This window comes from Coenobita brevimanus, chromosome 101 (genome assembly GCF_032717465.1).
Source record: "Coenobita brevimanus isolate Jiangsu-jjx chromosome 101, ASM3271746v2, whole genome shotgun sequence".
NCBI lineage: Eukaryota > Metazoa > Arthropoda > Malacostraca > Decapoda > Coenobitidae > Coenobita > Coenobita brevimanus.
In genome coordinates this window covers 6,857,587-6,873,913 of record NC_137054.1, presented here as the reverse complement: position 1 = coordinate 6,873,913, position 16,327 = coordinate 6,857,587, and the positions used below count along the sequence as shown (strand labels likewise).

Here is a 16,327-nt window from a genome sequence, read left to right as displayed (position 1 = left end):
CTTACACATGCTTGACTACCACCATAAAAACTCTTGAAGGCACCTAGCAGCTTACCATCTACACCGCACATGCGCAAAACCTTCCACAATCCTTCTCTGTCTATTTTGTCGTACACTTTTTCCAGATCCATAAATGCCATAAACTCATTATAGTCCTTCTCACAAGCCTTCTCCACTATCTGTCTCACTGCAAATATTTGATCCACACATCCTGCCATTTCTAAAGCCATCCTGCTCATCACTCACTAAAATTTCTGATATTTCTGTTTCACTATAATAATCCTTCCATATACCTTCCCTAAAACACTCAATAAACTTATGCCTCAATACTTCTTGCACTCACTTCGCTCACCTTTATTTTTGTACAGGGGTACAACCACAGCATTTTTCGACTCTGATTGGCACAGTTTCACTCATCCAAGCCTTGTTATATACCTCCGACAGGCACTTCATTCTGCCCTCTCCACAACACTTAACCATCTCTGCATTCATCTCATCAACCCCAGCTGCTTTACCATTTTTTAGCCGCTTCACAGCATTCTTCACCTGTGCAAGTGTCACATTTCTTGGCACTGCATTCCTTCTCTGCACACCCTCAAAACCAATCACGTTTACAGCAGCTCTGCTCTCTTTATTCCCATTCATCAGGCTTTAGAATTACTCTTTCTATCTGGTCCTTACTTCATCCCTATGGGGTAATAATCTACCACTTATATTCTTCACATGTTCACATTTCTTTCCACTGTCACTTCTACATATCTGCACCTCTTTCCAGAATAACTTCCAACATTCAGAGTACCTTACATTCACATTTCTTCCTAGATCATCATTTCCCTCCTCCTTTTTCCTCTTCACTAGTCTCTTTTTGTGCTTCTTGCTCTCAATATACAGTACTGAGTTCTTACTTCAATGAACCCCTGTTCTGTAACCGTTCTAGCCACTTCTTCCTCTTTCCTCCACTGCTCTCTTAACCTCTTTCTCCCACCATGCCATACCTTTCTTCTTTGTTGTTACTTTTGCTACACCACACACTACTTTAGCATTCCTAACTAGGCAATCCCTTCATACATTCCACAGGCTGTCCAGATCCATTTAATTCCAATTCACTGATTCCAACTCCTCCCCTACTTTGGTCCTGTATTCATCTGCCATTTCCTTGATGCTCAGCTTCTTGACTTTCAGTTGTTCTCCTTGACTGCTCCTCTCTCTCCCGGTCCACCTCACTCCTCTCAGCTTGATCTGCATACTACAATTTTTTTTTTTTTTTTTTTTTTTTTTTTAAATAAATAACAGAACGGAGGAAGGAAAAACAAATGGGTAAAAAAAAAAAATCCATACACCAGATTACTGGTGTCCTCTGTTCATAAAATATCTGTAACAATTAGACTTGAACAATTGTGGGTTGAAATTTGGAGGAAAACAACTCTGGGGAAGCGAGTTCCAGAGAGATGCAGTTCGGGGAATGAAAGAATTCTGATAGGCAGAAGTTCTGCAATATGGTTGAATGACATTCCAGTCATGAGCGCTACCAGATGCCCGTGTAGCACGAGGGAAGGCATAGAGAGGTGGCACCATGGACGAAACTTCGTCTGAGCATTTGTCAAAAAAATATCTGTAAAATAATGCAAGGGAGGCAACATTCCTTCTTACTTGCAGGGGAGGTAGTTTATATGTAATGGCAGGGTTGTTAATGATTCTAACAGCTTTATTCTGAATTTTGTCTAGTTGTCTTAATGCAACCTCTCCACTGTCCTCTCATGGCCCTCGTATCAGCAACCATTCCCAGCATCAACCTCTCTACAAGCACGCAGTCAACCAGGCTCCTTTCAACACAATCCCCGTTTCCTCTATACCACACATATTTATGTGCATTTTTGTACTTGAAATACGAGATACAAATGCCCAACCTCCTTTCCTGACACATATCCTTCAGTTGCTTCCCAATGCCATTGTCTCGTGGCACTCCATTACAACCCATTATGTCATCCTCAGGACCAGTGCCAGCTCTTCCATTCATATCGCCCATTACAATAATTTTATTGCTCCCGGGCATCTCTCCCACTGTTTCATCCAGCTCATTCCAAAACCTGTTTTTCTCTGTCTCACTCTTGTCCTCATACGGTGCATATGCTACAATCACAGCCACTTTCACCTTCTTGAACTTGAGCTTGACATACACATACCTCGACCTGACACATTGGTAATCTCTCATTCCACACTGCCAGACCTCATTCATCAACAAAGCAACTCCTTCCTTGCATCATCCTTGCTAATTCATGCCCAATCTCACACATTTCACATCCTCCCACTCTTCCGCTTCACACCTTTTCATCTTTGTTTCACACAATCCCATCATGGCATATATCGCACTGTTGAAAACATTCACTTTCACCCTCTTGCTCTCCTCATTCACACCTCTCACATTCCACGGCAGTGGCTCAATCGGTAGAGAGGTGGCCTGCAGTCCTATAGGACCCAGGTTCAAATCCTCGCTGGGACAGGGAACAGTTTAAGGATTCGAATTCCATAAAAGCAGACTTTACTACTCTACCAGAAGACCGCCAACATATAAAAATAGCCCTGCTAATACAATACACTAGCCGTGTATGAGACAGTCCTAGTAAGTATTCAATATGGTCGGTGGGTGTTTGCACCGAGGTGGTGACATGCAGAGATGTATGGTAGGTAGGACTACTGGGCCTTGGGAGATGGTTGTGAAGCCTATGCCCAGAGTTGAGGGTGGGGGGACTGCCCATTTGGCTGGGGCCCTGGGCAGGTTTTGGGCCCTCCAAGGCTCTTTGAAACGTCTGCCATGATTAAGTGATTTTAGATAGGGGAATCCAGTGGACACTTCACCTGGCCAAATAATAAAAAATAAAAGTAAGACATCAAGCCTCTCTGTTATAATTTATAGTGTTCTTTTCCAGCAAATTACCTATTACCATAAAGAATTTAACTGTAAAAAGATACATATAATACTATAGGAATGCAACTCGATGCACTAGTTTGTCTGAAACCTAACACGCACCCTTCGCCGTGGACACAAAGTCTGAGAGCTCTCCATCCTCTCTTTCTAACTGTTCTAGAGTACGGGCTTCACCAGTAGACTGCAGACCAATCACAACACAGCGGTTAGTTTTCACTGCCTCTCTTGCCAGGCGTACTGCATGATCAACCTGCAAGAAAACAAAGGTATAATTAATATTTCTGGGAAGAAAGCTTAAAAAAAAAAAAAAAAAAAAAAAAAAAAAAAAAAAAAAAAATTTTATATTTAGGAAAAAAAAAAAAAAAAAAAAAAAATAGTACTATAGTACAATATATGAAGAGTGAACATTACATTTTTTACATACCTGACTCTGGCCACAGACTAAAAAGTCCACTGTATTATACTTAGCAAGCCTCCTATGAACAACATATAACACTTCACACCTTCACAAGTCACTACCTGGGCACTAATATTCACCATCCATATTGAATAAATACTGTACAGTGCTGCCTAGTAATATGATGCCATTTTATGTGATAAATCACTTCAGTGATAATTAAAAGGTTATACCCTGTCTCAATACATTAAAAAAATAATTGCTATTTGGCTACAATGATATATCTGACAGACTCCTCCTAGATTCTCATGCAGATGTAATGACAAACAAGCCAAAATGGCTGCCCAGTGTTTACACTGACTGTGATTGTTGTCTTTCGTTCACTTTTGTGCATAAAAGGCCAGTGAAACACCACTGTTATCACCAAACAACAGTGCAAATGCTTAACAAATAGTGCAGTGTGCAATATTAAGTGAAGTGATACTTTTTGTGTATGAAAAACTGAAACCTGTCACTTGGAAATCGTGTCAACCTCATGTAACTATCATCCACTATCTAGGACTCTGCACAGCTGACCGAGTGAAGATGCCCGCCCAGGGTTTACACTGTGATCGTTGCCTTTATTTTATTCTGCGTATGAAATACCACTGGAACACCATTGTTTTTACCAAATAAGAGTGCCAGTGCTTAACAAATAGTGCAGTGTGCAATACTAAGTGAAGCGATACTTTTTGTATGTGAAATACTGAAACCTGTCACTTGGAAATCATGTCAACCTTATGTAATCATCCTCCCCATAACAGGTCTCTACACAGCTGACTGAGCCACGATCCCCTCCCAGTGTTTACACTGGCTGTAACTGTTGCCTTTTGTTTTATTTTATTCACGAAAGGCCACTGAAACACCATTGCCATCACCAAATAACAATGCAAGTACTGTACTTAAAAAATGATACAGCGTGTGATAGTAAGTCAAGAGTTACTGTATCTTTTTGTGTGGAGTGGTCATCAAAGTCCTCCAACTGTCCCCCATCCTGGGAGAGGGTGGGTGGGCTTAGTGATGACTCATACCAGCATATGACAAACTTCAGGTTGGTGGCAGAGTTTTTTGTCTTAAGGTAATTTTAGGCTTTGCAATCGAGGTCACCCTCCCTAACCCCAATGAACCTATGTTATATCAACCTCGTTAAGTGATAATTTGTTATGCAACAGGTCTTCACTTGATGCAATCCTATTGCATAATGAGGATGCCCTGTATTAGGGTTGTCTTACTCAGGACTATTGTGATGGCGTTAACAGGTAATTTTTATGGTATGTCCAGTGGGTCTTGTAGACGATCACTTAAGACTACTTTAATAAAGTTCTAATCCTCAAACTGTTCCCTTTCCCCTGCTGTCTTACACATCTCCAACAAGCACTTCATTCCGCTCTCTCCACTACCCTTAAACATCTCTGCATACACCTCATCAACCCCTGCTGCTTCCCCATTTTTCAATCACTTTACAGCATTCATCATCTGTGCGAGCATCATGTTTCCTAGCACTGCATTCCTTCTCTGCACACCCCCAAAACCAATCATGTTTACAGCTGCTCTCCTCTTTCTATTCCCATTCATCAGGTTTTCAAAATATTCTTTAAAAAAAAAAAAAAAAAAAAAAAAAAAAAAATGAAAAATGAAAAATGAAAAAAAAAAAAGGGGGTGCAGCAAGTGCATACGGGTGCAAAGCAGTGTTGCTGCATGATGGCCAGCCAGCATCCCAAAACATAGCAATTATGCTGCCGGCCATACGATACACATTACAAGTATGACCTATACAGATACACTTTAAACTGTTCATAACTTATGTATTAATATTTTTGTCTTTTTTCCCCTACTTGCATAAAAGCAGTAAAACTATACCAAAAAGCAGTAATAAGTTTAAAAACACGCACTAAAAAGTCTGCCATATAACAGTGTCATCAACACCAGCAGCAGGGAGTCGCATATTTCACAGGCTGTGTTTTATCGTCATAAGTTTTTTTTTCGTTTTTCGTTTTTCGTTTTTAAAGGCTCCAACATGCTTGCATGTGTCGGCCTTGGTCACCTAATGGCGGCTCTCCATGCTGCACGATCCATTGCAGCCTCCCTGTTCAGTCCCTTAACCCTAAGGTCACACTTAATGACCTCGTCCCATGTCTTTCTCGGTCTACCCCTCATAACCCCACCCCCAATATTAACACTTCTCACCTTCCTCACCCAATTATCATCCCCCATCCTCTCCACATGTCCAAACCACCTCAATCTACCTCTCCTCATCACAACACCAATACACTCCAGTCCCATCCTACCTCTCAACTCTTCCATTGTAAACCCAGCCCCTCCAGGCCTTGGACGCAGGGACGCACTGCACATCCACCTAATCATTGTCATTTCTGTACGTCTGAGCCGGTGAATGTCTTCCTCCTTCACTGTCCAGGTCTCACTGCCATACAGCATTACACTCCTAACACACGCTGCATACAAAGACCCCTTAGCACGTAGGGAGAGCCCCCTCAATGTCAGGAGAGGCAAGAGCTCCCTGAACTTCTTCCAACCACTTCTCACCCTAGCCACAGAGCTAGCTCCAGCCCCACCTCCAGCACACAACATGTCTCCTAAATAACAAAACTCTTCCACACACTCAAGAGATTCACCAGCAAGTTCAATTCTTTCACGTCTGACGATCTCCACCTGCTCACCCCGGCACGCCGTACACATAAAATCAGCATTATCTCGCAGTCTACCTCTGATACCACTACATCTCTTATGCACCCATTTATCACACACACCGCACAAGATGGAATTACTTCCCACGCCCTTGCGGCAAACTGCACATGGCCACTCTCCCTCGTCTTTGACAGTACCGCCACCAACCCTAGATATCATCACTTTTGTTTTATCTGCATTTACCCTTAAACCCTTTTGCCCCATACCATCTCTCCACTTCCTAAACCTTTCCTCTGCCTCCCTTTCATTCTCTGCAATCAACACCATATCATCAGGATACAGCAACTCCCAAAGTCCATTTCTAAAATAACGTGAAAGGGCTTCAAGTACCATGATAAACAACATGGGACTCAAGACTGACCCCTGATGCACACCAACATTCACGGAAAACTCATCACTCAAATCTCCATTCACTCTCACCTGGGTGTGAGCACCCACATACATGGCCATAACCACCCTAACCAGCCACTCCTCCAAGCCAAGCTTTCTCATTGCCCACTTCACCACCTCTCTAGGGACTCTGTCAAAGGCCTTTTCCAAATCAACAAAAACAAAATAAAGATCCCTTCTCCTACCAATATATTTTTCCTGAAGCTGTCGAACAATGAATATGGCATCAGTGGTCCCCCTACCTGGCATAAACCCAAACTGCATCTCATCAATATTCACTCTTTCTCTAATCATACCTTCTAAAACTCTCTCCATTACCTTCATTATCTGATCTAAAAGCTTTATACCTCTATAATTCCCTCTTTCCAGGGCATCACCCTTCCCTTTATACACATTTACAATTACACTCTTCAGCCAATCATCTGGGACAACACACTCATAAATAATCCTATTTATCAGGTCAGTGACTAAACTCACCCCTATATCGCCTGAGGCCTTCAACATTTCGGCAGTCAACCCAGACACACCTGCTGCCTTCCCCACCCTCATCCTGCCTATTGCCTCACTCACAGTAGCAGTATCAATCAAAGGCCAAGGGCCAGACACTGGATCTGCTGGCTCCAAACCTTCCCTGTCCCAGTCAAACTCCTCATTCAACAACCGGTTATAATGCTCTCTCCATGCATCTTTAATATCCTCACTGTTCACCACTACCCTTCCTTCATCATTCTTCACACACTGCTCACCTATGATATCCCGATTATCCCTCTTCACCTGACCTGCCACCCTAAATATATTTTTCCTTTCCCCATGATTTAGGTTATCAAGTAATTGTCTCTATGACTCAGACTTTGCCCTGTATACCTCTCTCCTAGCCCTACGCTTGGCAGCCAAATATTCCTCTTTGCTACCACCCTTCTTCCATTCCCGGAAAAGCCTTCTTTTCTCCTTAATTGCAGCTTCTACACCCTCATCCCACCACCAAGTTACTTTATGTCTTGGTGGTCCTCTTGTCCAGCCGCATGTTACATCAGTAACTCTCAAGAAATTGTTCTTGAGGGCTCTGTACTGTTTATTAACGCCTCTGTCTACAGCTCCCTGTTCAGCCACCACTCTCCTCAACTCGCTATAGAAGGCATCCCTTACTACTTGGTTTTTCAGCTTCCATATTTTCCTCCTAGGTACATAAGTCCTCTTTTTCATCATTTGTTCTTTAAGCACCATATCACAAATCAATAGTCTGTGCTGCTGCACACACTCCTCACTTCCTATAACTTTAACATCCCTCACTAACCTCCTATCGGCCCTCCTAACCAGAAAATAATCTATCTGACTGCTATTTCCCCCAGACTCATACGTAATTAACCTACTGTCTCTTTTCCTAAAATATGTGTTGCACACAATCATGTCCGTTGCCTCCCCAAACTCGAGTATCCTTTCCCCTTCTGCATTCCTTAGACCATATGCACATCCCCCATGCACTCCTTCATAACCTTGGGCTGCTTCACCTACATGACCATTTAAGTCCCCTCCCAAAATCACTATCTCATCATCCCGCATACCACCCACTACACGTATTAAATCATCCCAAAATCTATCTTTCTCTGATTCATCCAATCCTGCCTGTGGAGCATATGCCGATATAATCACAGCTATCTTTCTTCCCAACAGAATTTTCACAACCAATATCCTATCGCTTACTCTCAAAACATTCATAACATATTCCACCCATTTCTCCGCAACCATCACACCAACACCTCCATATCCGTCTGTCCTCCCCTGCCAAAACAACTTATAGCTTTTTTGTGGTAGGTGTAGGCAATCACTATCCACTCACTCAATGTAGAGCTGTTTTGGGTGTCTGCTCTTTCCTCTCTTCCTTCCTTCATTCCTCTTCAGTCTTTCTTTTCTACGTTCTTTACTCTTCCTTCTGCCTGGGTGACTTTACACTCCCTCTTCTGTCTTTCTTTCCTCTTCTTTCTGTCTATGGGTGACTCTACACTGAAAAACATGCCAAATGGTTTCCTTTACACCAGGAAACTTTTACTATGCTGGGTGGTAACCATATAACCAAATTATGGCACCTGGCGGTTTAGTGGGTAATGAAGGTGCTCCAGTCGGACTGAGCTGGTGCAGGTTTGTATCCAAGGAGTGGTTGTGGTTTATTGCTCATGTAATGCCACTCAGGGATGAGTGAGGCAGATCACTCTCATCTTAAATGTCAGGACCAACTTGCCTAGCCCAGGGTTCCTATGCTCCTCATGGGGCAACATAGCATTGGATGATGAATGGATGGAATTTGGGCTTTTCATACTGTAGTGTATTTTAAGAGTACAGGCAGACCCCAAGATACGATACCCCTAGATACAATGCCCTGGCATAACAATGGAGCTAGAAATACCACCCTACCCTGCTGATTGATGGCCAAACCCCAGTATAACTTTTTTTTTTTTTTAACCGATTTTAATGATACTCTTTAATTTTGTGTTTAGGTTGATTTATAAGCTGTTCTTACTCTTAATGTGTTTTAGTCATAGGTGAGGTTAACACTCATTTTGGGGTACATTTACTAAGTTTGATTTTTTTCCAGAATTATTTTTGATGATTTTCAGACTTTATTTTTGGGTTTTAGTGAGTATTAAACTGCTTTTAGGCTAGGTTTAGCTTGTTTTAAAGCTATTCTGGGGTTTAGGTTAGCTAGAAACTTGTTTTGGGACTCATTTGGGAGGGTTTAGGACTTGGTTGGGGGTGGAGACCCCAAGGCTCAAAAACACATCCCTATACTTTACATGTTAAATCTACCCCAAGATACGATACCCAGCCTAGTGATGGGTTTTTACTTAACCAATTGCAACGTTAAACCAGGGTATGCCTGCAATATACAGTACAGTATATACCATATACTGTACCTGTATATATCGTACAATATATAGTGCATAAGTTGCGGAGTTGTTTAAAGTCCAGATCACTTAACATCCTACTTTTGTGAACGTATTGTGGACACTAACCGAAGCATGACTGTATTTCACAGCACAGAGAGAGAGCTCTCTCAATGTCAGGACAAGTAACCTCTCCCTGAACTTCCTCCAACCACTCCATACCTTAGTCATTGGGCTAGCTCCAGCCCCACCTCCAGCACATCATATATCCCTCAATTACTCTAAAAAAAAAAAATCCTTCACACACTCAAGAGACTTCAAGAGAGACTGATCAATCCTTTCAAGCCAGATAATCTCTACATGCTCTTCCCAACACACAGCACAAACAAAATAAGCATTATTTCACAACTTACCTCTAATACATTATCACAAAATTTCTTATGAACCCATTTATCACAAACATTGCACAAGATAGAGTTACTTCCCACACCCTTGTGGCAAACTTCTCAAGGCCACACTCCCTCTGCTTTGACAGTACTACCACCAGCCCTAGATATCACCACATTTGTTTTATCTACATTTACTCTCAAACCCTCGTGCCCCATTCCGTCTCTCCACTTCCTGAATCCTTCTTTTGCCTCCCTTTCATTCGCTGCAATCAACACAAAGTCATCAGCATACATCTCCCATGGCAGTCCATTTCTGAAGCATTGTGAGAGCAATTCAAGCACCACGACAAACACTAAACGGCCCAAGACTGACCCCTGATGCACACCAACATTCACGCAAAACTACCCCCATCGTTAAGCCGGGGTATCACATCTAGTGGTATCACATATATCAAGGTATTACTGTATACTGCAACATATTTAAATGTATAATATGCATCATCATCATCATCTGGACCTCCTTTCCCACCCTACGGCAAGTGAGGAGTAGCAACATCCAGACAGCCCAAGTTTGCCCATGCTTCCGTTCACTCATTGTTCAAGCCCACGGAATCCTGGCTCTATCTGATACGCCAGAAACATTCACCACATTCAGTAGCTTCACATAAATGTATCCAATAGTCAATCCGAATGCTGTCACGTTAAAACAGGGTGCCAAATGCCCAATCATGCACTTCTTCTCACAATATTCATCCAGCCAGCTTGACCCTGTCAGTCTCCTTGACTAACCAACTTCCATACCTCTCTTCCTCGCACACTCATCCACCCTAGCCGTCCACCTTCTCCTTGGCCTACCTCGCCTCCTCCCTCCTTCAAATTTGCTCAGATACACCTTTTTCACCACTCTGTTGTTATCCATTCTCTCCACATGACCATACCATCTCGGTACACTTTCTTTGATTCTGGCGTCCACAGACTTCCTCATTCCACATCTTTCACGAATCACATTATTTCGCATCCTATCCACTCTCTGTACTCCACATACACTCCTCAAAAGTCTCATATCTACTGCTCAAACTCCTGACTTTTCATTTTCATGCCACACCATAGTCCCACATCCATATGTTAAAGTTGGCACTAACACTCCTTTATGTAAGCCTCATGCAGCTGCAACACACTACATAATAAAGATTTGGCTTACCTTTGAAGCTATACAGAGGTACTTAAAGAAACGCTGGTGTGAGGACCAAAACTGACCCCACATCGATTTTTTCATACCCTTTTCCGCATTGATTAGTTCAGATGCTTCTTGGAACTTTTGACGAGCCTCCACCCACTGAAATATAAATTCAACCATAATATATTATCTGTACTTGCACATAATGTTAATATAGTAACTGTACTTGCACATAAAGTTCACTTCAATGGTCACTCTACTGACAGTTCCCTTACTACTGCGGACCCTCCACATGCATGTGTTGAGTATTAGCCTAGGGTACTAACCACTCAAAATCTGTGCATTTCACTATGTCATCATCATCTAGACATTCATTTCCAGCTAGGAATTACCTCTTCAATCTAATCCCAACTTACCTACTTAACTCTCTATTATCCCAACTAGACTACAGATGTGCTTCCTTAACCCTTAAGGACCTAAACTGCCCTGTGGGGGTTTGCGTTACTTTGACACCCTGGCCTAAAAAGCCCAGCAGAGCAATTGCAGTAAAAAACTGCATTCAAATTTTCCCACACCTTACTTGATGTAACCTACTCCAAGATCATCCCACTTTTGAGTTAGGGAGGGAGGAGGGCTCCAGTCCACCAACAGAGTGAGGGGTGAGCCCCCCTTGCACTGTCCCTCCCTCTGCCTATCCCCTTAGTCAATGCCTCATGTGACATAGCCCACTCTTTCTACCCTTCCTACTAACACTAGAGCACAGAGGTGAGGTTTGACTGTAGCAGTGACTCCTCTCCTGCTCCCCGCCCCCCTCCACTCACCTTACCCTTTTGGCTTGGCTGCCAAGAGACGTATCCCTCACCTCTTCTTCTTCCTACTCGAATGTGCAGATAAAGGTGATATTTCCATGCTCTACACTCTCTCCCTCTGGAAATTCCCCACTCTCCCTCTACCTTCCTCCATTCCTCCACTGTGTTACTCCCCTACACCCTTGCGTGACGCATCGAATGAGGATTCATTTCCCGACTTTACTACACTTTATAAACCTTAAATAAGACTGCTTTCATTGTAGCAATACCTAATGTATGTATAGTAATATGTATGTTATTAGCCCAATATAATGTGTAATATTGGGAAAGTCTATCTATTAGGGGAGCTATGCTACTCTAAACTTAAAAGCAATAATATTAATTTGAAGGAAAAGCCACGTAAAAAACAAAAACAGTATATCTGGGGAGAAATAAACAACATTTGAGCCCTAGTTGGGCCGAAGCGTTGTTTACTTCTCCCCAAATACATACTGTTTTCGCGTATGTGTAAAGTCACGTTAAATCGAGAAACCATTGTTACTTAAACATATCTCCTTAAATATTTGCTCGTGTTAAAACGAAAACGCATTTTTTAAACTCGTGTTAGTTGAGAGGTAACTGTAATACACAAGCCATATCGATCATTGCGGATATCATCGTACCCCTCCTGCGCGATACTTTTTTTACCTCGTGTATTATACAATGACATTTTATCAGGCTTATTATAGTATTCAAGAGTGTTTTTCTATGTCCGAAGTTAAACAGTATAGTACTGCAATAGCATTTTATATGGGCAGAACCCCCTTCGAAGGGCTGGGAAGGGTATTATATCACTATCCATCAGTACGGTACATAAACCAATAGCACCTCCTTGGCAGCTTAACACCTAATACAACAGTTTATTGTATTAGAATCAATAATGAAGAGGCAGAAGAGCAACAAGGCTAATTACAAACCATAGCATGAATATGGTATTCACAGATGAAGTAATTGCATCCTATCATACCAAGATACATTACAAATCTAAAACGAATAGTGCTGAAAGAGTCTTACCAATTTTACAGATTCATCATACATATGCTGAAAATCTTCATCCAGTGGCACTTCCTCTATTCTGAAGGTGACACCATGGAAGCTGAGTTGGCGAGCTATGTACATCCCTCGCAACTTCATGTCCATAGCAACGATCTCCATTGCACCCACACCCCTATAAAAGGAAAACCACATACAGACAGTCTATCTATTTATCTATAGCCAGACACCATAACCCCATGTGGGGGGGGGCCGTCTGTCTTTGAATTAGTTGTTTTACAGGGAGGACTGCCCCTCTACCATCCCACTTGTTGACACGTAGGGAACACGTATGGGTTGGTTATATGTTACTGCCCCGCGTTATAAATGTTCTCCTGGTTTAACAGAAACCATTAAGCTTGTCACTCAATAAAATGCCACTTGAAATGGAAAGAAGAGTAATAAAAAGTTACAGGAAAGATGGAAGAAATACGAAGAGAGGAGGGCCCACACAGAAAAAGAATGATAAAGGTGAAGGAAGAAAAGTGCGTGGACAATGGTCACCACCACCTACTACAGGCAATCACCTACATAAAACTCAACAAAGTTTCTTCAGTACAAATGGGGATGAAGGTGGGTTCATGGAATGTGGGAAGTTTGAGGGGAAGAGCAGGGGAAGTCATTGAGGCATTCAGTAGGAGGTGGGTGGATGTGGCGTGTTTGCAGGAAGTCTGGTACAGGGGTGGATCAACCAGAAAGATTGTTGGGAAGGACTGTTGCTATAAGTTGTTTTGGCAGGGGGGGACAGACGGATATGGAGGTGTTGGTGTGATGGTTGCGGAGAAATGGGTGGAATATATTATGAATGTTTTGAGAGTAAGCGATAGGATACTGGTAGTGAAAAATCTGCTGGGTAGAAAGATAGCTACGATTATATCGCCATGAAGCAGAGAAAGATAGATTTTGGGATGATTTAATACGTGTAGTGGGCAGTATGCGGGATGATGAGATACTGATTTTGGAAGGGGACTTAAATGGTCATGTAGGTAAAGCATCACAAGGTTATGAAGGAGTGCATGGGGGATGTGCGTATGGTCTAAGGAATGCAGAAGGGGAAAGGATACTCGAGTTTGGGGAGGCAACGGACATGATTGTGTGCAGCACATATTTTAGGAAAAGAAACAGTAGGTTAATTACGTATGAATCTGGGGGAAATAGCAGTCAGATAGATTATTTTCTGGTTAGGAGGGCCGCTAGGAGGGTAGTGAGGGATGTTAAAGTTATAGGAAATGAGGAGTGTGTGCAGCAGCACAAACTATTGATTTGTGATATGCAGCTTAAAGAACAAGTGATGAAAAAGAGGACTTATGTACCTAAGAGGAAAATATGGAAGCTGAAAAACCAAGTAGTAAGGGATGCCTTCTATAGCGAGTTGAGGAGAGTGGTGGCTGAACAGGGAGCTGTAGACAGAGGCGTTAATGAACAGTACAGAGCCCTCAAGAACAATTTCTTGAGAGTTACTGATGTAACATGTGGTTGGACAAGAGGACCACCAAGACATAAAGTAACTTGGTGGTGGGATGAGGGTGTAGAAGCTGCAGTTAAGGAGAAAAGGAGGCTTTTCCGGGAATGGAAGAAAGGTGGTAGAAAAGAGGAATATTTGGCTGCCAAGCATAGGGCTAGAAGAGAGGTATACAGGGCAAAGTTTGAGTCACAGAGACTATTACTTGATAACCTAAATCATGGGGAAAGGAAAAATATGATATTTAGGGTGGCAGGTCAGGTGAAGAGGGATAATCGGGATATTATAGGTAAGCAGTGTGTGAAGAATGATGAAGGAAGGGTAGTGGTGAACAGTGAGGATATTAAAGATGCATGGAGAGAGCATTATAACCAATTGTTGAATGAGGAGTTTGACCGGGACAGGGAAGGTTTGGAGCCAGCAGATCCAGTGTCTGGCCCTTGGCCTTTGATTGATACTGCTACTGCGAGTGAGGCAATAGGCAGGATGAGGGTGGGGAAGGCAGCAGGTGTGTCTGGGTTGACTGCTGAAATGTTGAAGGCCTCAGGCGATATAGGGGTGAGTTTAGTCACTGACCTGATAAATAGGATTATTTATGAGTGTGTTGTCCCAGATGACTGGCTGAAGAGTGTAATTGTAAATGTGTATAAAGGGAAGGGTGATGCCCTGGAAAGAGGAAATTATAGAGGTATAAAGCTTTTAGATCAGATAATGAAGGTAATGGAGAGAGTTTTAGAAGGTATGATTAGAGAAAGAGTGAATATTGATGAGATGCAGTTTGGGTTTATGCCAGGTAGGGGGACCACGGATGCTATATTCATTGTTCGACAGCTTCAGGCAAAATATATTGGTAAGAGAAGGGATCTTTATTATGTTTCTGTTGATTTGGAAAAGGCCTTTGACAGAGTCCCTAGAGAGGTGGTGAAGTGGGCAATGAGAAAGCTTGGCTTGGAGGAGTGGCTGGTTAGGGTGGTTATGGCTGTGTGTGTGGGTGCTCACACCCAGGTAAGAGTGAATGGAGATTTGAGTGATGAGTTTTCTGTGAATGTTGGTGTGCATCAGGGGTCAGTCTTGAGTCCCATGTTGTTTATCATGGTACTTGAAGCCCTTTCACATGACTTTAGAAATGGACTCCAGTGGGAGTTGTATCCTGATGATTTGGTGGTGATTGCAGAGAATGAAAGGGAGGCGGAGGAAAGGTTTAGGATGTGGAGAGATGGTATGGGGCACAAGGGTTTAAGGGTAAATGCAGATAAAGCAAAAGTGATGACATCTAGGGTTGGTGGCGGTACTGTCAAAGACGAGGGAGAGTGGCATGTGCAGTTTGCCACAAGGGCGTGGGAAGTAATTCCATCTTGTGCGGTGTGTGTGATAAATGGGTGCATAAGAGATGTAGTGGTATCAGAGGTAGACTGCGAGATAATGCTGATTTTATGTGTAAAGTGTGTCGGGGTGAGCAGGTGGAGATTGTCAGACGTGAAAGGATTGAACTTGCTGGTGAATCTCTTGAGTGTGTGGAAGAGTTTTGTTATTTGGGAGACATGTTGTGTGCTGGAGGTGGGGCTGGAGCTAGCTCTGTGGCTAGAGTGAGAAGTGGTTGGAAGAAGTTCAGGGAGCTCTTGCCTCTCCTGACATTGAGAGGACTCTCTCTACGTGCTAAGGGGTCTTTGTATGCAGCATGTGTTAGGAGTGTAATGCTGTATGGTAGTGAGACCTGGGCAGTGAAGGAGGAAGATATTCGTCGGCTCAGACGTACAGAAATGACAATGATTAGGTGGATGTCCAGTGCGTCCCTGCGTCCAAGGCCTGAAGGGGCTGGGTTTACGATGGAAGAGTTGAAAGGTAGGATGGGACTGGAGTGTATTGGTGTTGCGATGAGGAGAGGTAGATTGAGATGGTTTGGACATGTGGAGAGGATGGGGGATGATAACTGGGTGAGGAAGGTGAGAAGTGTTAATATTGGGGGTGAGGTTATGAAGGGTAGACCGAGAAAGACATGGGACGAGGTCATTAAGTGTGACCTCAGGGTTAAAGGACTGAACAGGGAGGCTGCAATGGATCATGCAGCGTGGAGAGCCGCCA

The 16,327-nt window shown here is 42.9% G+C and overlaps 1 protein-coding gene across 1 annotated transcript in view; it reads right to left on the bottom strand.

Annotated features, from left to right (window-relative positions):
- The window catches only part of LOC145415127 (protein strawberry notch homolog 1-like), a 204,372-nt gene that overhangs the window by 70,761 nt on the left and 117,284 nt on the right, over window positions 1–16,327 (bottom strand). The window contains exons 14-16 of the mRNA XM_080284547.1: window positions 12,766–12,919; window positions 10,928–11,062; window positions 3,029–3,176 (exon numbers count right to left, since the gene is read on the bottom strand). Of these exons, the coding sequence (XP_080140673.1) occupies window positions 3,029–3,176; window positions 10,928–11,062; window positions 12,766–12,919 (437 nt within the window). The remainder of the gene's footprint in view (window positions 1–3,028; window positions 3,177–10,927; window positions 11,063–12,765; window positions 12,920–16,327) is intronic.